Raw genomic sequence first — 25129 nt, 5'->3', positions numbered from 1 at the left:
CAAAAGTACAGTCTCGCTTAAATCTCTAAATGAAGTAATTTTTCAATTATATTCTGTACCATTGAAGGGTTTTCTGTAATTCTGTTTTCAATTTTTATGTCCAGTATTGTTCTGTAACTATATCATGTTTATTTTACTGAGATGATTACCCTTATGCTTTTACAGAAGGGTCCAATAACACTTGCAACTCTCTTAGAAAATATTGATGTCACCCAAAACATAGCAAAACTTTGCTTGAGATGAACAAGATTAGTCTACCTTGGATTTTGTGCATGTCCTTCTCCTGAGCTGAGTGAAGATAATATAAAGAAGAATAACTCCAGACTTCCTGACTGTCTAGGAGCTATACCATCAGAGAGTCACTACTGTCAATCTTTTCCTTATAATAAACATTTCACTCCCAACTGTCCAAACAGCAGTGTGTGCTTTCCTATTTCTAGGACATAAAGTGCTAAATCTGTACATTTTAGTGTGAAAGAAATGGTGCAAGATGGTGGAAGAATCTCCCTCTAGTCTCTCTGATTTTGTGAAGGCATCAGCAGGGCCATTTTTCTTTGCCGTAGGTTCTCATGATGGGAGATCCATTCTTCGATTGCCAGATTGGCATTGTGGGCTGCCGAGCTCTGTGCTTGAAGGGAATCATGGGAGTCAAAGACTTTGAGGAGAACATGAACAGATGTGAAGAGGTAAGCATGAGAACACATCTTCTGCACTGCAGGCCAGCTTTCTTCAGCTGGTTTCGAAGAGCAGGGAGGCTAAGTCTATTGTGACATTGTGTTCAGGTGAAATAGAAAGGCATGCTCAGATCTGTTGTTTTTTTTCTAAGGAGTTTAAAACCAAAACACCTAAAAAGGGACCTCTTTTTTTATGTTTTCTGTATTGATGGCGCGTACGTCATGCCGTGTGAATAACATGAGCCCTGTTTTCCTTGCTTTAAAGGATGCGGTTTTCTTCAGTTGTGGGGAGAGCCTGAGCAGTAAAGGAATGACGTACCTCACCAACTCCCTGTTCGATTACCGGAGCCCGGAGAACAATGGTGTTCGAGCGGAGTTCATTTTAGATTCCACTCATCACAAGGTCTGCGGGACAACAAAACTGTGAAGTACAAGTATATTAAAAGGGGTGGTTGAAAATACAAAACTTTTTTAGTAATTTTTGAAAGTCTTCTGGATTTATTTTTAGCAGGTGTACTAATATGATATTCTCAACGTCTTATGATTTGATATAAAAAAGTTTGGTTGGATACATCTTATGATGACTTCTTGAATTACCACTGACAATTTATCAGTTCAGGAAGGAAGGCTGTTCACAGAGATTCTGCTAATGGAGGCTCTAGATGTTCACTTCCTCTAGTAACTTTGTTCAAATAGGGCTATGTCTACAGAATGATAGACGTCCTTTAATCTGAAAAGATAGCATTGGAGAATAGTTGGAATGTCCTTAAAAGCCATAGAAAGAGATCCCATAATGAAATATTGGTTTATTACCTCTTATCTGATATGGGGTTTGCATCAAGACTCTACCTTTTTCACTTGTTACAGTTGTGAATATACAGAGGCAACACACACTGCCAAGTCAGGTGTGGTCAGTCACACTTGCCACTGCTGGAATTTACACAGGGCTTGATTGATCTATAGTGTTCATGTCTCTGGGCATTTCACGTCAAGATGCTTCCCTTGTTTTTCATGTCATGGTTTAAATTACTTTTGCTCCTTTCGGATTATCTCAAGCATGTTTGCGGGTTAAATCATTCTTAAAAGTCTCTTAGGAGTTCCCATGGTTTTAAGTTTTTTTTTTCCTTTGAAAACCAGGGCTCAAAAACTAGAATTGCGATGAATACTAAGATTGTTTTTAAATGTGCTTATAGACCTTTATTTGCTCAGTGGAAATATTGTGCTCAGCAGGGAAAAACAGGGTTTAGCTGGGCAGCTGGTTACTTCACACCTTTCCCAGATGGTAAAAACCTGTCTGAGAACTCTGATGATTAGAGAAGTGTTTCTGGCAGGATTGTGCATTTAGCATGATGCAAACTGGCCTTACAAGGACACCCCCTTGATTTTCTTATTGCTGCCTGAGTCCTAATGGTAACTTCATATCAATCCTTGTATATAGAAATCAGCTTTCTTCATAGACATACAACCATTGTACTTTGTTGCAGTACCTGCTGCTCAGTAAATTGTAACTCCATCTGCATTCTTATTTCTTAATTCCATTAGCATTAAAATTATACCATTATCTAAGGACAATTCCCAAATGCCAGGTTATTAAAAATAAATCGGTTTTTAGGAAATGTTTATTAAAGAAAGTCTCTCAAGTAGTTTTCATACATTTTTTTTTATTTGGTGCTTTTTTAAAATTGCAGTCAGATACTTTATAAAGCACTTGATTCGTGGATTTCATTAATAAAGCATTAAAAAAGTAAGAAACATTTAAAAATCTTCATCTTTTAAAAAGTATAACCCCTCTCATCCCGTCTCATTTAATAAATATTACTCATTAACCTTGTGGTTTGAACATAACAATTGAGGGTGAAAGACGTTTTCTGGATGTGGTGGTGTTTGATCTTCAATTGAAGTGGCATTACCTATCTGGAGAGGGATGGGGGACGATAACCCTTGTTCTTTTCAGCTGATAAGCTTCACTGTGAGGGGGTGTGCAAACACAAGCAAGCATGTCTCCCTCTAGTACTCAGCAGGCCCAGTGTGTAATCTGTGAAATCCATCCTTGGGGAACTTGAGTTCTGTTTGCCTTTCTTTGTCGGTAGGAGACATACACAGAGATAGCTGGCATGCAGCGCTTTGGTGCTTTCTACATGGATTACCTGTACACAATGGAGAACAGCAGCAGCAAAGGTATTGTTTTATTTCTCCGTTGTTTGCTTTCTCTTAAACAACAGAAACAAAGAGCTCTCCTCACTCTTCACAGCTGCCTTGGTCCTTGACCCGCTGTCCCTAGTTGTATCCCAAATTTACCTGGAGGCTAGCCATCAGGATTATTTAAGCTATGCTGACAGATATTTGAGTTTCTTTGAGTTGTGCCTTGATACGCTTGTCTCAGGCTTCACCTGCAAAAAAAAAAAGCCAGAGCAGTGCGAATTTGCTTTTGCAAATCATGTCTGTCACCCTTTTTTGGGTTTGATCCCAGTGCATTGTGAGTTTCAGGTCAGATGAAGAATGTTTTTTCTCTCAGATTATAAAGAATGGCTGCTTGTAATTAAAAGATCAAGAGTGTTTCTTTTCAGGCTTCAGGAATATAGTGCTTGGACTAGTTCTCTTGTCTGTCCTGCTCATCTTAAAATCCTCATGTTGTAACGTCAGGTCATCCTGTGGAACGGAGTTGTTGTTGTGCTCAACTGCCTCTGTATCCATTCTTAAATATCACAATTGTTTGCTCTTAAAAATAAACTTGTATATTGATTTCTCATAAGGCTTTTGTTCTGAGTATTGAAAATGTTCTCCTCAAATTTGGTGATTCTGTTAAAGCTTATTTCAGCCTCTTGAGACATCAGTGGGTTTTTCGTGAAATAGAGGTTTGTGAGAAAAAGAGCACTGGACAGTTGCCAGTGAAGGCTTAATGGTAGGATTTTAAGAATAATTTAACATGTGTTATGCTATTAATATTTTTTGAATTCTGAAAATGAAGATCAGTATATGGGTCTTACTGATATGTAGTAACTATATGCATTAGGTGTTTGAAGCATTGTGTGAGACTCAGATTTCCCGAAGTATGACTTTCGTACTGATAAATAATATGGTAAAAAATAGTTTCATACGTTTTTAGTGTAGACATTATAAATTGTTTCTCCCTGAAACAATCTTGTCATCTCGTACAGATTTCTGAAAAGACTGGCCTAAAGAAGAAATCCTTAACTTCCAAAGAATTTTGTTTGTGTAGCAAATGCTAGTACATTGATATGCTGACCGCATGTCAAAAAGGGCTTTGTAAATATGAGCAGAAGTAATAATAGTTTCCTGGTGGAATGGTTTGTTTTTAAACCAATTGCTGCCGTTACTTGGTTTTCTTCAGTTTACATTATTGATATGCCTGGTCTGTTTTGTTAAATAAGCAACATGTTTTATGCTGATTAAATCATAATTGTCACTTTCTAACACCTGTTGATTTGTGGGGGTAGTGGTGCTTTAACATAATAGAAATTGATTCTTTTCTTCCTCATTTAAAATAACAAGGATTAACACTGAAAAATCACGCCTGGCTAATCAAATCTGTAATCTACAGTACTTCCCTTTCACATTCCTCCTTCTCATTACTTGTTCTGACAGTGGTCTTTTTTGCCTATCTGAGTGTGATAAAAATCTAAATTAAAAAGGCACAAGATACTGTCAGCCTCAGCTGTCAGACTGTTTTCACTTGAGATACCATGCCCATCTCCCCATTTCGGCAGCTCTAATTTATAGTTCTGATCGGAATCCCTTCCAGTCAGTATTAACCTCTTTCAGCAAGGCTAGACTATCAGGTTCGTGTTAATAAAACAAATTAGGTGCTGGTACCACAGGACTGTCATAAGCTTTAAGCAAACCTCAGCTTAAGAAGATATGTTCTGTGCTGGGTTTACATTAAAATAATGTAATCTGTCAACAGACAACAGTAGATACTTCTAATTCTTAAATTCCAAACTAATTTGTGTTTTTTAATTCTTCAATTGCCTTAAATGTTGCCATATGTGTATTTTAGATTTTTTTTTTGGTTTGTTTCAGTGAATTGCAGTTAAAATAAGAAAAGGACGTGATATTGACTAGCGTGCTTTCGATATTAAAAAATCAAGGAACAATTTGAACCCTAAACATATTAGAAAAGGAATCCAAAATTGGCATGCAAGAGACCTGAAATAAGTACAGGAAAAGGAAAGGAAGTTCATCTTCTTATTTTTCCCCATTATGGTTTCCCTTTGGTTAAAGACGAAGAACAAGGTGAATTTCTTCTTATAGTTCTTATGACGGACAAAACATAACAATTGAGTGTCAAAGACTCTAGAAAATGTTTTGTTATGTGCTGTATTCTATGGACCGCATACTTAGATTGACACAAATAAGATCTTATGCTTGTTGGATTTTAAATGATGGACACAGCTTGAATTGACCTCTTCTCTGTTTGTTTTTTTCCCTGTAAGCAAGTGAAGCAAAGTTCAGGTTTTAAAAAAATAAACAGTCGCTATTTTATCTTGCATATCAAAGTGGTTTAGTTTAAAAAATTAGATTCTGTTGTGGCTTATCTGTTTTGCATGCTATGAATTATCCGTTGTACAATACAAATTTTTCCTTGCATGTGTAAATTTTACACAATTTTCTTAAACAGTCTGTACTTGTAAATCAATGCAAAGGTCATAGTCTGCAAGTATGGTACCTGAATTACACAGTATATTTGATAATCAGTCACGTTATCCCTGCAAGTCATTAATAGATATACTGCTGATACCTTTAACAGATATGACTAATAATAGCCCTAATTATGTTACCAGCAATGATGATATGTGATATTTTTTCTCTCCTTGTTATTGTTGTGACTAGGATCTGGGGGTCAGCAGGAGTTCTCCACACTGAACAAAGAGGACAGCCCCCCCATGGTCCAGGAGACGTCAGTGAAGAGACTGGTCGTGGGGCCTCTGGACGTCCGCCTCCACAGCAGTGCGGTGCACAGAATCCTCAAGATGGTGGCCTGTGCGCTGGACCATGAGTATGAGCCCTACAGCAGGCCACAGCCAGGTCCGAGCCCAGCGATCCCCTGTTCAGAGCCACGCAGTCCAGTCAGCCGCACCTCTCTTACTGATCTTAGTGGGGGTTCAGAGAAGTAATTGTGGGAACTGGGTAGTGGAGGACATTGAAGCCCAGGCTTCCAAAGGAAGATCCCCTAAGAGTTTATCACAGAAGGGGACCTTAACATTATTGACACCAGAATCCATACTCCAGTGTTACAGCAGGTTCATTTTGCTTTATTCTGCTTCACATAAGTAGCCTCTTTGCAGTCTTTTTCCCTTTTTCTTTTGTGTATAATAAAGCTGTGTCCTATTCTTCTATGGTGTTGCCTGGAAATTGGCACCTCCTAACATGCTGCATGAATTGAACAGATTCAGCACATTTCGACATGCAGACTCATTCCATTGAAACTCTGCGAAGGCTTTGATCTTGTTAGATTTGTACACCTTGGACAGGGTACTGCTAGAGGGAAATTACAATGTTCTGTGCAGTGATGCGTTGTACAATGCAGCGCATCTCGCAGACTGAGATGTACTCGCCGAGACCTGCATTTCATGCTTTTAGCCCAAGTTATGGTGAGAGCCAAGCTCTTAGCTAGATATTTATGTTTTGTTTAAATCCATGTTAGATCTTCTCTGTTCATAAGCTGTTTGGCGTTCCTGTTTGTGGATTGTCTTGTTACAAAACAAGATGAAGATCTATGAACCATGCAGTAAGGAGAGGGTAGAATGCCCATTTTTGGTCTGAGATTCAGTGCGGCAGATGTCTTTGGGAGAAAAACAACTTTATTTTTCCTTTCCTTGTAATTTTGTCTCACTGCACTGTGTACTAGCATCAGAATAATGGCTCAGTTGGTAAGCATATATTGTGGAGCGTTGTCCACGTTGCCCAATTTGAGACTGCACTGGATTATTTTAGAGTGTTTCAAACTCTGCTGACAATCTTTTAAAATTGGGCTTGAACTTGTGCTTAAAATAGTGTGCTCTGATATAAATGCCATTTCTCCACCCAAACCTTTTCGTGGCTGACACAGTTTGATCTGACACAATTTCACACGGCTAGAGCTATGTGGGAAAACGCTGGTGGGCTCGGGAATGCAAGGGAAGAAGATTCTTCACTGTTGCTAATGCAGGAATAACTGCTGTCTCCCGATTGTCCTTGCACTGTTTCCACCAACAGAAAGTTCTTGGTTGCCTAAACAGCAGATTTGGCGGAACTAGAAAAGTTGTTGCAGGTCACTGACATATAGATCCTTTAGCCTGTTCTATTAGATGTGAGTCCAAAACATCACTGGAATGGATGAGGAATTTGCCTTTTTAAGAATTGTTTTTACACATACCATACAGTCCAAAAAAAAACCTGATACCCAGGATCTCTTTGCAAGATCTGAAAGGATGGCACAATGAGGTAAATGGAAAGCATGCCATTAGGTTAAAAGAAGGGTGATCCACTGCAAGAATACTGAAATAATATATGAATAGCTATTATTAATAATCATCTCTTCTTTCTCTTAATTTGCAAGCTTGGTTTAATGCAGTAGTAATAGGTGGTGATTACAGCAACAGCAGTCATCTTGTTCCAGGCAGTCCTAGCAAGAGATTCATTGCATTACTGTCATCAGTGGATGACAGTAATGTCAGGGGCAGTCAGACAACAAATCTCGGCTGTGTTCCTCTCTGCATAGAGCCTAGGAACAGAACTTTCCAAATGAGGTCTATAGAACCGGAGCCAGATTGGCTGAATCTACAAAGGTTTTCAATTTTCGCCCAGTTCGGTACAGAGATTTCCCATATAAATAAATGCTGACAGCATGCTTGCTTTGCTATCTTTCTTTTTTGACTGAAGAATGTTGTGTGAAGATCCAGATTACTTCATGAGTGCTTTTAAATATGTGGATTAGCAACCTGATTTGATGTGGATGTAGTGCTTGATAAATGGAAACAAACAGCTTCTAATTCATATCAAAACCACCAAATGGGAATGAGAGACCCGTGATTAATGTTGTTGGATTGCGTGGGAGTTTTGATATTGGTCCAGGGCTATTTCAGAGAGTGACATGCAGTACACTGCAGACAGGTATGACACCAGGATTCAAGAAAAGATGGTGTGATTGGTGAAATGTAAAATTCAGCATGGTTGTTTTTAATACAGATGCTGTGGATGAGAACAGAGTGCTGCCAAGCCCGGACGAAGTAGCAGCCTTGGAAGAATTCATCCCAACTCGGCTGACTTCTCTTACTGTGCTCAAAATCTCCTTCACCATCCCCATGGCTGAATTCAACCTTTTGGACTGTTTGCTGCCTCTGATTATGGGCAAGAAGGTAACGGCAGCTCCTGTCCAGGAGCAGCACTGTCACGGGTCGATATCAGTGAGGAACCACAACACAAAATGCACCAGATCGTGTTCATCAAGAGGAGATTAGGAAGCACTTCGTTAACCACCTTTTACACTGGTAACACCTTGAGTGATGAAAAGGGTTAAGCGAGCACCCATCCAGCTGTCTGTTTGCTCACCGCTTCATCTCATTCAGGGACACCAGTCCATCACAGGGCACACACACACATACAAGCGTGCTCACACGCGCATCAGGGCCAGTTTTCCAGCTTGACCTTGGGCTGTGGCAGGGAACCGGAGCTCCCAGAAGAAACTTGTGCGAACACGGGGAGAACATACAAACTCCACACAGCTAGCACCCTAAGAACCGGACCCTGGGCCCCAGGACTGTGAGGCCGCAATGCCGGCTGGTTAAGTACAGACAAAAGCAGCCCGCTTCGGAGTGGCGTTGCCGCATCGTTCCTGTCTTTTTCCTTCGCAGAGCTTCTCGGCGCCCGCGAGCGCTCCGGCGTTCCAGCCGGTCAGGCCCCTCCCGGCGCTGAGGATCCAGGTGGACAAGGTGAACCTGGAGCACTCGGTGCCGATGTACGCCCCGGAGCTGGTCAGCGCGGTCAGCAGCCTCGGCCAGCCCTCCGACAACCTGCTGCACCATTGCTACGCCCACTGCTACCTGAAGGTGAGGGAGGCCCTTCACACGCGTGGACCCCCCATCAGATTCTTTTTTAAAATTTTAATTATTTTTAAAATCATTTTATTATTTAATTTATTTTAATTTCAGCAGCCCGTGAAACAAGTGAAAATTGAGACAAAAATACCCACAGCCCTTCCCGCTCACCCTAACTTTGAATATCGTTACTTTCTTCTTGCTATCCTCTGTTACTCCATTGATTAAAATAAACTAAAACGAACCTAAAGAAACCTAAAAAAAAGCCTGGTTTTTGTATTTCTCAGTTTTTCTTTTACGCCTGTGGTATGAAAGTAAATACAGCAAAAAGAAAGTGAGATTAAAGGACATGGTATCCATCAGTAGTTCAACATGTGCTTGCAGGTAATTACAATGTTATATTGCTTTTTTCAACATAATAAATGTGTAATTTACTGGTTTCTGCAACTGCAGTTTGGCACAGTTGTTTCATGTCAGATGTGTAGTTACATGCCCATTAAAGAAATGTGTAAGTATATATGCACTTACTAAGCAATTGCTATGCAAATATTCTATAATTTTCATACTTTGTACGTGCTAACCCTACATTTATACTGCGAAATCAATGTAAGGCAGACGTAAAAAAAGCAAAAATCAGATCCAGTTTAAAATATGAGAGCATTAATAATTGAGCCAACGTTTAAAAAGCTTTAGGCATTGTAACAACACTCGCGCCCTCACCTTCCAATGTGTAAGAAATATTTACACATGCATCTCGTTCTTGAATGCTCAGTTAATAAATAATTGGGAGTACAAGTTAAGAGTCAGTGTGGAGATCCCTTTATATGTGGTGGATCTGAATATACTGCAGTTTGAGCTGATACTATATGTACAAATGACTCAGACTGAGGTTCAGATTTGTCAGCTTTAAATTAAGGCCAAAACATAATGAAAGATTTTTTTTTTGGGGGGGGGGGAATGGTAGTGTTTTCTGTTTTTAATATACGCAACTTATAAAATGCAGTATTTGATGACTTATGTAAGTTTGTGATAAATGAAACTTAAACATAATTAAAACACTAAACAGAGAGCATTTAGTGAGTATTTTTTCTATACGTATTCTAAACAAATCTTAGGACGCTACTGGAAAGTATAGGAGAATCAGTTAAACATGCAATTTTAACGCAATATTGCATACAATATTCCAGCAATAGAATGTTGAAAAAGCCCTCCTAGTGAGCGCTGCACTAAATAGATTTAATTAAGCGCACTTTATTTTTTAAAGGAGGGGATGTTTACTGGAGGTATTGACAGCCCTTATCAGGAGGTCATGCTGAGGTTAATTTTTGGCCCTGGCTGTTAAGGAGAGAGCCCCCTTCAGCTTCAGTTCGGGTGGTGACTATGGCTTCCTCCCTGTTGGATCAAGAGTCTTTTCCCTGAGACGTGACAGTGATGGTCAGGGAAACAGATAATAGATAGAAATGCACTGCATAAGTAGCAAGGTGACCGCTGCTCACCGGAGACAGCTGTCTTTAGGTCCTCTCGGCATTCTCTGCCAGATTCTCCATTCTGTAGTAGCGTTCGTAAATGTAGATGTGAGACCTGAAGAGGGCAGTTGAACCAAGCAGGCGACCAGTTAAAAGCAGGCAACGTATCTTTGGGAACGAAAACAGGATTCCAGTGTCTGAATCTATTGTCTGATTTTTGTTTTTCATTTTAATACCACGTCAAGGCCTGGTCACATTCATTACTGAGCCAATCAACTTCTTTCTGTATGACTCTACTCTCCCATGGGCCTATGCGAGATTTGATTTCCCTGTGCGGGTTTGGCCGACCCCCAGACCCACTCATACGTGGTTCCGCGCATTCGGCACCAGTCTTCTCACCTGCAGGGAAACCTCTCGCTCATGCAAGGTTCAACCAGGAGAGACGTGACACCTGCTGGGCTTTCAATAGCGGATTTCTCACGTTATCGTGTGCACGCGGTTTCTGTGCTCTCTCTCAATTCCAGTTCAATTCAAGGTGCTTTATTAGCATGACCGATGGGTACAATCAGTGTTGCCAAGGCAAATAAAAATAATGAAATTCACATGAAACAAAATTTTTTTAAAAAATCTAGACATATTACAGACATTAACAACAAAGACATATCATAAAATATTTACATATACTGTAGACAGATGGAGCATTATAGGGAGACAGACCCACTGTTCCTCAGGCTGTGACAGGAGATCACATACTGGGCTGCCAGTTCAATTGAGTTCCCTCCTCCCTCTCCCAGTAGGATTGGGACCCGTTGTGATTCTGGCAGGTGTGGGAACTCTGGGATTGGATTTCTGAATTTAGGAAAGAATGTTTCTCTAATCCCAGAGTATCTGTCACAGTGCAGTAGGAAGTACACCTCTGTCTCTATTTCTCCCCGCTGGCAGTGTGAGCAGAGCCTGTCCTCTCTGGGCAGCCAGGTCTGCCTATGTCGCCCAGTTTCTATGGCCAGGCTGTGGTCACTGAGCCTGTACTTCCTCAGGGTCTGTTTCTTTTTGCTGTTTCTTATCTTGGTCAACTATTTGGCTAGTGTGTATTGTCTGTTTAGGGTTCTGTAGCATTCCAGTTTATGTTGTGTTTGTGTGTGTGTGTCCCAGTGTGTGAGATATTGCTGTTTGATCTGTGCTTGAGTCTGAGTTGTGGTGCTCTAGTAGTGCTGTCCTTGAGGCTAGCCTGGTGTCGGTGTGGCTTGAGTCAGTGAGCCTCAGGACCAGCTGGCTCAGGGGGCTCTGTTTTGGGCTCAGCTCTTGGCTCAGCAGGGCTTTGTGGTGGTAGGAATTTTGGTCGCTGTTTTTTAGGTGTAGCCAATACTTTAATACTCTTTTCTGTATGTTTATCAATAGTGGGTACTGGCCTTATTCGGCCCTACACCTGTTAGCTGTTTTTCTCTGCACACAGAGGATGTTTCTACAGATCTCCATGTGCAGAGTTTCTGTGGGGTGTTTGTCCCATCCAGTGTAATCCTGGTCTGTGAGGGGACCCCACTCTTTAAAAGAATTCTTAACCTTAATAAATTATATTGTATTTGATGATATTTTCAACATCACGAAATTTCAGATATTCAGATATCGTAAAGTGTTTGAATAAGAAAAGAAAGAGCAGGTCTTGCTTGAGTCTGCATTTCTGGCTTAATGGGAAGAATGACTGGAATCAGTCTGCTTGCATGTCCTTGATATGCACAACAGCTGGGGGCACAGTGGTTGTTTTCACAGCTGGAGCAAGTTCTGATCTAATACTTTATATTAACGATGGCTTGTGTCTGCTAGTTAACTTTCAATATACGTACATGTATAAACATGCATAAATAATATGGGCACAGTAAGAGTAATATGAGCATGGATAATTTAATTGCATTTGAGTGGTGTGTACATGGAGTGGAGTGGTCCACGATTATCATTAGTACCAAGTTATTTAAATTGATTAATTTTCCACTGTTAGTAATACTTATACTGATACTAATTTGAAACTTTTTAACTGTCTGCTTTTATTCTTTTTTTTTACCATACACATTTTTCTCTCTATAATATCCGGCAGAAGTAACCATCATTTAACAACATCAGTTTTGTAGATTGTGACGACATGTTTTTTTAGGGCTTTGAACTGATAAAATAAGTCCTTAACAGTTTACAAAAATGAAACCACTTGCTTTACTTCTTCTGATTCACAGTGTTTCATAAGAAGCTTTGCAACGTCTTACAGAGCTCCAGGTTAACAGATGTTTGTCACCATTCTTCCTTTTAAACATTTCCCTCCATATTGTTTCCAGATGTTCCCCCTTAAAATGTTTGATGCCAACTAACATTGCTAACCCGAAGTCCTGTCTTTGACTTTTCACGAGGTGACGTGGGTGTGGAGGGTCTGTAGTGGCAGAGTTATTGCTGAACCTTCTGAACACGGCTGTGTCAGTTGTGTCAGAGGGGAGGGTGAGAACTGTGGGACGTGTCTGAAGGTCTGGCAGGTGGTCTGGGATCCTGGCATGTTTTTGTGCACAGTCTCTCTAAAGAGTTGTTTTGATCTTTCTAAGCTCTCTTTCATTCTCTGTTGCAGGTCTTCGGTTTTCAGGCAGGGCTGACTTGCATGGACAGCGAAGGATCGTTTCTTAACCTTATTCCCATCGTCCCATCTTTCAGCACTGCTCTGTACGCCAAGCTGCTCAGACATCCAACGTACTGGTGAGTGTCCTACACCATTCGTTGCCTAGTGGAAAGCACCTGGTCTAATAGGACTTGAGCTTTGCAATTACAGTGTGAACATTGCATGCTCAATAACAGAAATATGTGGAGGTTTTTTTTTGTTATTCCACCACCCCTCCGATTGGAAATAAAAATAACAAATTTGTGTTATTCACATCTCGGCGTGTGGCTGCAATCCTCATGACTGTGCACGGGGGAGAGTGAGGAGGCGTAGGCTGACTCCTCTGACTGACATAGCTTTGAGTTACTCGACTTTCAACACTTCAGAGGCCACCTGCAAACCGCCCCAGTCGCTGTGTCGCTTTTCTTGGCCATGTTCAACCTCGTACACTGGATAACCCCCGTCAGAGAATTAATTAGTCCAATAGGATGGGCACGCCTTCTGACAACGGGTCAGTCTGCTACTTGAGAAAGTTGTGCTTAGTCTGAAGGGGCTGACAAGCAATGGCTTAGGAAATGAAGGAGATATGCATTTAGGTAAATCCTAAGTGATCACTCACTCAGTTGAAGGATGGTACGTTTTGTGCAGGGTGCACAAACAAAACCGCGTCAGAGAGTTGCTGGAAGTAGACGTCACTTGGCATATTGCAAGGCGCAAGGTAAAATCGGGTATTATCAACGACTTACTGGACAATATATTAATCCTGGAGGTTTTCATTTGAAGTGAGGTGTCATGATGCCCGTGAGCTCTAACATAAGACAAGGGATGTGCTTTTGCTGTAACAGATTTGAGAAGTCTCAGATGGTTGCCGAACAAGCTGTTTAAGTGACTCTTTGCTTAGCGTCGTTCCTCCACTGTATAAAGAATCCTGCCCTGCATTTATAAACCAATTTAAGTCCCAGTTGACTTTGTAGTGTGCAATGAAAATGAAAATGTTTTACATATTCACATTTTATTATTTTATTCTGTGCTAAAGGCAGATTAAATGAATCATTTGGAATCTCCCTCAAAAGCAGTAAAAATGTGAAGGCTGGGGGGGGGGGGGGTGTGTGTGAATTAAATAAAATCAACAGGATAATCCTTGGAGATGAAAGCATTTCGTTCTCAAACTGGGTGTCCTTGAGGCAACATCTGGGAACTCTTGTCATATAGACACGCACACACCCTGCTGAAAAAAAGCTGCCTGCACACATACCTTGCAGTGCCCTTGCTTATGAAAGCTAAGCTATAAAATAGTTGCATGGAAATTGAACATACAACTCACTGTGTGCGTGGTACAGATCAAGAGAAATATAGGAACACCCCCTCTGCTCTTAATCAGAACATACTGTAGCTTTACATTCGCCGCTTGAACATCTCGGTCTCTGTTTTTCACTGTTCCACTCTGCCCCCTCCCACAGGACTAAGATGCAATGATGTAATTTTTCAGTATGTTGCTGAAAGCTCAAGGTATTTCTCGTCTTGAGACCAGTGGTTTGTTAGCAGGTAACGTTGTGTTGGTGTTTCTCTTTTATGTAACTATAATGACTAACAGGTGACTAAACAAGACTTCAAACTGTTACAGTGCAGCTTCTTCATATAGTAATTTGGTGTTAATATTTCAATTAGGAGAATCAATTTTAAATTTGCATTTTTAATGCATAATTGTAAAATCATGGGATTGGAAATCTTTTAGCAGGGATTGACTTGGTAATTTTTCAAACATTCCAGTTTAGTTTTCTCTCATTTTGTATTCATAAAAGCTGTACTCTCACTTCACTGAATATTGACTTGTTACCTGAATTTTGAGTTTTGTTAAGAGATCTTTAATGCCCTCACTCATATAGGTCAGGAGTTGTCACTCGGTAATTGAATCGTAGAGGTGTAAGGATTTTTCCCCTTGGTGTGTAACAGTGGCTGAACTGCTTTCCATAGATGTCTAGACAGAATTACCAAATGTTATAAGCAATGAAATTGCACTTTCTGAAGACTGATCATGTGGTCAGACCTGACCACAGGGTTTTGGAGGTTCTTTGAACATAAAACATGCTGTATATAGAAGCTGAACTCGGCACTCACCCAGTACCAAACACAGAAGTTATTACAGTTTTAGAGCTGCTTTTCAATTAAATGAGGTAATTAGGTGTAGGGAGTCAAATGGATGTATAGAGTGTGTATGGTGGGAACAATGCAACTCATATGTACAGAGCATACATGTTGAAGGCCAGCATTAATGTACTGATTAGACGACATCTTCATCCAGGTGAATGTAGTTGTAGAATCCAAATATTAGTCTAGGTTCTGAGCTCTTAAAAAAACAATTGCGAAATCTTCTCTGAACTGTACATTTCCATTTCACTAATTTAATTTCTTCCATTATTTCAAGAGCCAGACTGGAATGCTTTGAAGCAGGTGTGTTTTCATGTTTTCAGCTGTTTTTTTTTTTTCAGGTAGCAGTTTTTTGTTCTAGTGTAGCAGCACTTTAAATTTCAGCTGCAAAATTTAGCTTCCGACTCTTGACAGGTCTGAAGTATTTCTTTGAGAAGCTTAGCATTTTCTTTTTAAGTTAATCCCTTTCAGATAATAATCAGCTTCTGTTATTTTAAAAGGTTATGAGGCGAGAACTTATTATTTCATTTTTTCATTTCTCATTTTGACCCTACCTTAACTGAGGCATTCTTTGTATTATCCCAGCTTTTTTGCACTGCAGGCAAGTCTTTTCTCAGGAGTTCATTAATAGGACTTGACAGTTCATTGTTTGAAGAATGATGATTAACTGGTTTGACAGAGTAACAGTCAGACTGTTCTGAACCTGAAAGCAAGGCCTGCTTGAAGTGACAACTGCTTGCTGAATAAACAGAAACACCACCAGGTGGTAGCATTTAATTTAATTTATTTGTGTTTGTTTTGGGAAACTTTCAAAAGTGATGTAACTCCTTCAAAGATGTCATGTTCTTTTAACTTAAATATGCAGTTCTCTGCTGCAAATGAAAAGGATGTAAGAAAGAATGTACCATTTATAGAAATATTCTCTCATTTCATTCTGTCAGTCATTTTATATACTTTGTGATGTAAATGTGGTGGTCTCAGTCTCAACATTTCCATTACTGGGCACGTTTTATAAAGTAATGTACTGTGCTTTGCTTTGTCTTTTATACTTGCTTTAATCACAGTGCTTGTGGTTTATTCACCATTGCTTGGAGAACAGGGAAGAGTGCAGAAATGAAAGCAAAACGATGAGAACTTTACTACAGCTTCCTAATGTTGTGCAGAATGCAGAATGAGTTAGTGGGTGTGTAAATTGAGCTAAAAACAGTGCCTTGATCGATTAGACTGGGATCACTTGTGCTTTTTCTAGCACTTTCAATCAGATATTCACCTTGAGTTTCATCACTGCACACTTAGCTGTTTTATGTACATTTTAACTCTAAGCATGGATTAAGGGAAATAATTAGTAAAAGCATTTGGTTATTACTTTTAGTTTGGGTGTAGGTACATACAGGATGTACAGGTAACTTATATTGTAGTTGCTTGCATTACAGCCATTTAGTCTGTATTTGCTTAAAAACTTTTTTCTCTAAGATGCGTTTAATAAGATTTATGTAAAGCACTACAAACGCCTTTATAGAAGCATATGTCTCTAATTACAATCATGTGGATTCTAAATGCACTAAATGTGAAGGGAAAAAAGTTCACCTTGATAGAAAAGAAGAAGGAAAACCAAGTATCATCAGAACAAATTCTTGGTGAATTAACAGAGGAAGTTCTCAAGTCATTGATCTGGGTCAAGTCAAGTCAGCAGAAATTAAAAGATTGTAACATGGATCTCTAAAGATGCATTGGAAACTAGATGACTTTAAACAGTGCAGGGTTTCACAAAGTAGTAAAATAGCCACTTTCAGTGCCTGATACTCCACAAAAATATTTGTGTAGTTTGAGCAAGTTGCAATAAAAATAAGAGCAGTGGGAATAAATCAGATATAAAGGGCTTCTTTTTGCAGGTTGATGGGAGAGCTTATCATGATACAACAAAAAAAAAACCTCTGGGTTCCACGTTTTAGTTTTCAAAAAAGAAAGTTAAACATTGGCATTTACTGTTTCATTGCTAAGCTAGCAATCCACTGATCCACTGGCCATACGCATTGTCAGCTACAAAAGAGACTGAAGTTTAACTTCGAGGCAGTAAATTATTTAAGCTAAGTTGTAACAACCCCCTCTATAATTAAGTACACGGTACACAAGAAATCAGAGATCCTGTTAAATGAACTTTAGCTTGCAGTGAATAAAACTACAGCTGAAACGCATCAAGCACTACTTACGTTTAATGAAAGTCAGTGTACGGACTGTGAACTTCATAGAAATCCTGCAGCGAGTCTGAATTGGTCTGGCTGTTAAACCTGTTATTCCAGTTAAAATTATTCTCTTTTAAAAAGTGCCACCTGCATTGTTCAGAGCCTTATAGGCTTACTTAATGTTTCCCATGGTAAAGCACCTGACAGCAACATATGCTATTATGTTTAACCAACTAAAGAGCTTTGTGTAGCAGGCCATAATTTAACTTTGAGAGTTTTTATGTATGTTTTTATGAACTATGGCTAGCCAGTTTGTTTTTGATTGCATGCCTGAATTTTCTTATGTTGTAACAAAAGTAGTAGATCACTTGCTAAATCTTTACACTTTTTACGTTGAATGCAATGAGAATAGCCCAGGGACAGGAATCGAGCTTCATTTATGGAAACTTTGCAATAAATATCCATGACCTCTAGTAGGAAATTTATGAACACCAAATAAAAAAAATTCTTGGTCACTATAAAAGTTTATGAGAACTTCAAGAAACAACTTTGTGATTTTGGAAAACGCTGAAATTATTTAGCAGATGCTTGTCCTTCAGATTTGGTTTATAATTAATTACAAACGTTATCTACAATCAGACATGAAATTGAACAGCAGCTTGATATAATTTATCTTTATGTTTAATATTTGTGATTTCTATTTACCCAGGGAAACAATCTCATAGTTTAATTTGTATATGAAAGTTAAAACTATCATAACGAGGTTTCATACCACTGATATAACATTTAACATATCTTGCTGACTTAAAAGACAGATGAAAGAGTTCTTTGGATGATTATCAGAGAATAGGAAGATATGACGCAGGCACAACACTGTAAAACAGAAGCAGAGCAGATCTGCATGTTATAACAGTTCAAAGGTTTCAGAAGGAATCTTCATCTTCTGCTTCAAAGTCAATACATCAGGCGGCTTACAGCATTGCTGCTTTTAAGTTTGAAGGTGAAAAGGATTTGTTGTGAGGCCGAATACTTAAACGTGGTGTTAGGCAACTTAATGTTTCTGCTCATATTATATATGGGAGCGTTTTGAGACATGCTTGAGTAGAAAATGATCCTTCTTGGTAAAAATCTCCTTTGTCATTAATGGATAGTTCTCTTCTGAAGTAAAGATGTTTCTTTAAAAAGAGGCTTGAGAAAAAGTCATGGCCATCTCTTGTATCACCCGATCTTTTATTAACCAAGTTGATCACAGTTCCAAAACAGGTTTAAGGTAATAAACCACATGGATGAATTGTGTCCTTCTACCCTGACACACATTTTTCTCCGTGCAGATTGATCGGTTTTATCTAGTGAATTCAAAGACGTAAAGAAGATAGGATTACTACGCCATGTAGTAATTGCTGAGTTACATTTTTAAACTTGAGTTTCAGTCGGGCTTTTTGTAAGTGGTGAATGCTGTTAAGTCTGCTATGTTTGTGTAAGGAAGGATATACTCCTTTATGGCAGAAACACAAAAAAGTATTAATGCTTCTTCATATACCATATACAGTATAGTACTCCATAAGTCTAAATGACTAACGGGGGGGGAAGGGGTGTCTGTTATTGTCTTTACCATTGATATTACTGAATTTTAAACATTTGTCAACAAACATTTATTTTTACCATGATTTATCATTTATGCATTTTACAGAACTTATTTTTACACACTGTTAGCATTTTAGTGTATTTTTAAAAAATGATTGTTTTTTAAAAGTTTGCTTAGCATTCGAAACACAAACCACACCCATCGTAAGTAATCTGCCTGACCCTGTGTTTCAAGCAGGGTTACTTCCACCTTACTTTCTAGGGTAAAATTTCTTTACCTGAATTGTCTGTGGTACACCTAATGGACCCACAGGTATTCCTCTGACAAACACACTCATATCATGTTATTCCCTCTCAACCCTAATATGTCCCATGAGGAAACCAAGCTTTATTTAAAGGTATGTTGTATAAAACATGTTTATTGTTTTGATATTTATGCATTTTACTTTCATTTTAATTCCCCTTTAGTACATTTTGCATTGTTATTTACTTAACTGATAAAGGTATACACACAAATTTAGGGCAGAGATAGTCTCAGGATTTCAGTCCCGTCTGCTGTATTTCAAAGTATTTTTTTCCCCAGAGTAAATAGTTTGTTTACTTTATAGTGACTGAGTCGCAACCTGTTAAGTTGCATTGTTGTATAATATTAAAATGCATCCATTTAGCTCTAAAAGGTTGGACTGACGTAAGGAAATGAAATATTCAGTTAAGGCGCTACAGAGCAAGACATTATATATTAAAAAAAATTCCCCATAAAATTGTCTCAAAGGCTGTTAACGTTCTCTAGGCAGTGTCACTTCTCAGTTTTTACAAAGAAGGGAAAGCAATTAGACTCCAAAAACATTACAATGTACAATGCAGAAAATGTCTTTTATGGCTGTGCATGCATGCGCAATCCAATTTAGTACGGGTATCTTCTTCGTATACAGGACATGCCCTGACATTTTTGTATTTTCCCTAACTACCTCACAGCTGTCCATAGAATTTTGATTAAAAATGCTTTTTCTTATCCCTGTGTAAGCGAACCTCTCTCCTGAGAGTTGGTCACGCCACTCACGAGGCTGGTATCTTTGCACAATCAAGACGTTCGGGGCTGCTGATCGAGAAGCTTCCCCCCCCAACAAAGTGTGGTATCAAGTCCGTGCTGGTGAAATCGTAAACCCTTAAGCTGTCGGCCATCTCTCTTCTCCTACACGTTTTCTCTGCACATCTTTTGAAGCCCTTTTTTGAAATTAAAAACCATAATTTTTTTTAAAGGGTTGATGGGGGAAAAAAGTATTCTGGCATGCGAACAGGTGGAAGAATAATCAGATCACCCTCAATCAGATATTCCAAGAGTTTTACAAATGCCGGATGATCTCTTAAAATAACTTTTATTCTTAGCTCTGATTAAGTTTGTCTCCTTGGTTTGAAATCCAAATTAGGTTTTTCAAGTATGATCTAGGTTTTATTTTTAAACTAACGTAAAAGCTACACTTGCGCCAACATTTCCAGCAGCTATGTTTTCTTAAGTGTTTCCTGTAGTTATATTTCTGTGCTGAAATGTAAGGAATGGTCTGTCTTTGGTAAATTAGTGTTAAGTGCTGAGGCAAATAAAATTTACAGTTAATAATGTAGCACTTGGTTTTTGTAAAATAAAAACATAGGAGTTAAGGTCAGCCCTGAATAAACTGGCAAATAGTTCTGACTGTAATAAAATGTGTTTTTAACGTGTTGTGACAAAAATGTTTGATGAGAGGCCTTTATGTATTTTATTCTTGCTGCTACCTGAAATGGCAAATGGCTTTCAGTACACAGTTATTTGGCAAAAGCTTCGAAAACTGGCCTATAAAACTAAAGGATCTGTAATATTGTTAATGGCATAAGCTTCATGTATTATGCACGTTTTTATTCCGATGTGCAGTCCCAAAACCAGTGAAAACAAGCACAGCGTGCCATGAAATGGAGAACTGTAAAAGATAAATTTTAATGATTTACTTGCTTTCGAGACATTATACATTGTTTCAACGGTCTGGAAACCAACGATGGTGCTGTGGTTAATGAATATTATTTTATTTGGTTTTAAATAAACAATTATTGATTAATTATCTGGGAGTCAAGAAGAACTAATGGCGCTTAGTGCACAATCAATCAGGGTAGATGTATACCTTATACTTAGTTTGTGTGAACTAGTTTTTTTTTCAGGAGATGTAATGCAGGGGATGGGAAATGATACAAGTGCACCACTTCTCTTATGAATGGATGGAAGCCAATACTCTTTTGTTAAAGTTATTAAAACCCTTTAAAGATGGAAGTACAGAAATGGCCTGGTATCCTCTGTAAAAGACCTTATGTAGTGGCAGCTAATTTAAATTTCTTGGCCCGATAATGTGCTTAAAATCAGTCCCCTTGAAATGTTTGACAGCGGTCTTTATCAAAGGAGATCACGGCCTTAAACGATCCATTATACTTTAACATTGTCTGAAAATGGAGATTTTCACTTCAAATCGGTGCAGGTTGAAAGCTTTTGTACTGGAATTTGTCGCTGTGCGTTTCATGAAGTGTACTGAAATAGCCAGCCTGATATTCATTCATGTGTGCGGGCACACCTGTGACATTCAGCAGTCTGCAAAGCAAATGGCCATCGAACACCTTGCCCCAGAGTTCTCTCCTCACTGAAAATGACTCGTGTTGTTTTGGAAAAAATGAGCAAATCATTCTGTACTGTACAGGATATGAGTAATAATCAAAATGAAAATTTTGGAAACAGACTGGAGGTTCCAGGCTTGCATTCTGGGACTCTATGTAAACCATTAGAGCCAGCTGCCTCCCCCCTGTATTCCTTCAATCATGGCAAGGTGTTGATTTTAAAAGAATAAGCGGCTGTTCCCTCACCCTGCACGTGGCCGGCTCTGAGCACGAGTTCAAGACCCATCTGCTCTGGTGCCAGTATGAATAGAGACCGAGGCATCATTTCGTCAGGACAAAGTGTGTGTTTTTTTTTTGCGCATGTTTGATGAAATCCTATTGAAGAAATGTCTGTTCTCGGCCAACCCTTGTGCCAATTTTTCCACTAGTTTTACACTCTAACCAGAGCGTTATGTTTAAGCACCCTTTTAATTAAGACAAATAGATTTTTGTCCACAGAAGTACAAAGCAGCGACCTGCCAGTTCTCCCTTTCCTGAGTTTGCACTGGACCATTTCCAAGCTGCGTTTTTAATGAGACTCTTGTTCTGCTGGTTATGTTAGGAATTATTTTCCCCAGGAGAGTAATGTATGACCTGCTAGTTTTTGGTCTTTTTTTTTTCCCCCTTTGCAGTTTCACAGATGTTTAGCGCACAGAGCTTTTAGTAGCAGTAACAACTTCTTTCCTAATTATTCTTAAGTTAAAGGTTGTTAAAAAAGGAGACAAAATTACCATTACTGGCAGGCTCAACATCACCTCCTCTGATTGCTGGATGAAAACGTGAAAGACGGATTCAGCGGCAGCCAGTTGCTCTGAAATGCGCCTTGTGGCTTTCGTTTGGAGAGCACCTGTGTGGCGTAATTGAACTATGCTTCTCTCCTTCTGTTAAAGTAATAATAAAAACGCCCCTACCTGGCTTGTCTAGCAGATCGCTTCACAGAAAGAACAGAAAGCTGACTGTTCCTTGCACAAGAATAGTTTCAGACGCTGAAAGGCACATACAGTCTGTCAAAAGTTGCGTTTTTTCCAACACAAGTTGTATTCCAGGATTGCTCGGTACAAATTAAAAGGCTTGGATTCTGAATGTTCAGTTGTGCTTGTAATAAACCCCTTTAGTTTCCAATTGATTCTTTGTAAAAGAGGTTGGCCAGCCTTGACCTAGGTTATTTAATTAGTGACTCATGCCTGCCCTGCCCATGAGCGTCCTCTCGGAGGTTTAGGTTAGTCGACGGGCTGTTGTGTCAAAGGCTTGGCTTAGGCTAACAAGACCATCATTCATAGGATATTGTGATCAGGGGATTGTCAGGGAAATTAAAAGGAATGGGTATGCAAAATGCAGAGGAAGACATATTTCATTTTTAAAGCATAACCACCTAATGATTCTTATTTCTAGACTGATTTTATTTCCTTTTATGGGGTTTGATTTTGGCAGCACGCGTGTATGTGAATTGGTATATTTTTACACGTAAAAATGGCTGCTGCAGATTTTAGGACTTTGCACGTCCCAAAGAAAGTTTTGCCTGTTAATCATAGTTGAAATTTAAAAAATATATATTTTGTATGATTTAAACATACTAAACAAAGGTCAAAATTGTGTGTAAAGAATTTCCAACATTACTTCTTGAACCAAATGGGTTAAATTACGGTAAACACAAGACGTGACAAAAAATAGCTTATGACTCTTGACGAAAGGCGATTGACTGTAACCACTCGGCTTGGTAGCTTGTTCCAGACTCCCATAACCCATTGTGTAAAATATATTATTAAAAGCTTTTGTGTAACGATTTTCTAATTTTCATTCCTTCAAAGGCCTATAATGGGTTTATGGCCTTGATTAACAAGCACAGTTAGGTTTTAGCGTTGCATATAATAGAGGCATTTCATACAGGTGCATGAATATAGCCTTAGACAACCACATGTACATGCGGATTCTCTTTAATAGTGTAAACACTTGCATAATTGCACAGACTTTCATCCTTTGCCAGCTCTCATTAAAATTGCCTTTAAAAAACATTTGCAACACATATGTAATATGTTCTTCTTTCGTCCACATTTTTTCATTCATAAGACATTTTTGCTGAAAATAATTGAAGATAAATTCTGAATCTAAACAGTTTGTATGCAAGAGGATTGGCAGATTTAATGTGAATTATCTAGTTAGGCTTGCATTGCAGTGTTTGCAAGTTTAATGCTGTAGGCCGTTTTTGAAGGGAAAAACAAGTTTATAATCACTGCGGTTTTTAGCGCAAAACGAGTCATTCATATTTTTAAGATTATTCACTGTCCCTATATAGTTTACTTACTGTTGATGTCTATGCTTCAAAGAAATAACAAAACTCCTCTTCCTTGCCTGTTCTGATACCCCTTGCTGCTTTACGTCAGTGTGGATTTTGCTTCAAGCAGGTTTAAGATGAGAACACAGACAGACTCCTGTCCAAAGTCATTTAATGCTTTCAGCTTTGTAGCTCTTATGCCCATCTCCAACTTACTTAGACATGTGGAACAAGCTTGGAAATCAAGTCCTGTGGACGTGCACAGAAACCACTATTAAATGATCATTTAATGAACATTGAATGCATTCTTGGCTTCTTCTCTATATATTCAAGGAAGGTGCATGTGCACCGGTATGGATCCAGGTACAGGGTTGGATTTTTGGTCACATGTAAATTTTCCACTAGACCAATAGGTGGGAGGTCGATACCTACCACCAATGTGTGTAGAACAGAAGTTCATGCGGTATGGTGCTTTTGTTCATTGTAACTCCATTTTTCAAGAACTGGAAATATAACTTAAAAAATATTAATTCTACCATACAGAGAAAAAAAAATTACGCTCAACTTGACCAAGTAATTAGAAAAAAAGAGTATTGTGCTGTGAATCAAAGTCAAGTAGTTCCACAAAGCAGAATTTAAAATAACTCATGACATTCACAACTTCTACATGGGGACAGAAATATTACATTAGCAAATGGCTCATGACACATATTGATATTTCATAATCCTTAAAGAAATCTGTTGTGGTTTCTTTTATTTAGAAAATTGTCTTTTGTGCTGCCATGACAGTCAGTGATTTTGAAAAACGTTTTCTCCGTAGACAGTGACTCAGACTGGCACTGAAACCCCTTTTTTAACTCGATATGAACGTTGTGGGAAGCGTTATTATGGTCAGATGTAGAAATCAGACTTCAAATTTTTCTAGCAAGGACCAAAACCATTTTTGCAAGTAGCTGCCTTTTGGAAGAGTTTTGAATTTTATCCACTTGGTGCCTGTCAGGGGATCAATTTGCAAAAGAAGCTAATTTCCAGCAAGTTGTTTCTTAGCTGAACAATAAGGACTCTGGTTCCTTAGAAAAACTGCTATTGCGGGCTGGTATTTATGCAGTCCTACATTACTGATTTCATTGGGTTTAATTGATGTGTAGTGTCACTTGATGTTGACGGGCATCAGGAGAATTGCCTTCTAGCCTATTATCTGACATAAGGCTGGCTGCTTTTGGCCTGTGACAATGTGTGATTGACTTGCATCTACTTCCAAGCCCAGAACAATCCCCACATCTCTAGTCTACTCTGTTGAAAACTGGCAGAACCTTTGGAACGGGAAGTTAAGTCTAACACAGCCTCATCTGGAGGTGATCTTAGTTGAAGAATGGGATGGGATTGTATTTCAAAGTGTCTAAGAGCATGGTTGAATGTGTGCCATGTTCTGTTCAAGTTGTTCTTGTTCCGCTTGGGATTAAATTA

At 38.9% G+C, this 25129-nt stretch overlaps 1 protein-coding gene across 2 annotated transcripts in view; it reads left to right on the top strand.

The window, feature by feature from the left end:
• Positions 1-25129, top strand: part of vps13b (vacuolar protein sorting 13 homolog B) — a 324831-nt gene that overhangs the window by 49882 nt on the left and 249820 nt on the right. For both annotated transcript variants that reach the window (XM_088929247.1, XM_088929248.1), the window contains exons 10-16: positions 564-686; positions 940-1077; positions 2765-2852; positions 5526-5720; positions 7863-8032; positions 8528-8722; positions 12779-12903. In XM_088929247.1, coding sequence (XP_088785373.1) covers positions 564-686; positions 940-1077; positions 2765-2852; positions 5526-5720; positions 7863-8032; positions 8528-8722; positions 12779-12903 — 1034 coding nt within the window. The remainder of the gene's footprint in view (positions 1-563; positions 687-939; positions 1078-2764; positions 2853-5525; positions 5721-7862; positions 8033-8527; positions 8723-12778; positions 12904-25129) is intronic.

Source organism: Atractosteus spatula, chromosome 12, assembly GCF_055471065.1.
Source record: "Atractosteus spatula isolate fAtrSpa1 chromosome 12, fAtrSpa1.hap1, whole genome shotgun sequence".
Taxonomy (NCBI): Eukaryota; Metazoa; Chordata; class Actinopteri; order Semionotiformes; family Lepisosteidae; genus Atractosteus; species Atractosteus spatula.
The sequence above is the reverse complement of the archived record's forward strand: the minus strand, read 5'-3'. Positions and strand labels throughout refer to the sequence as shown.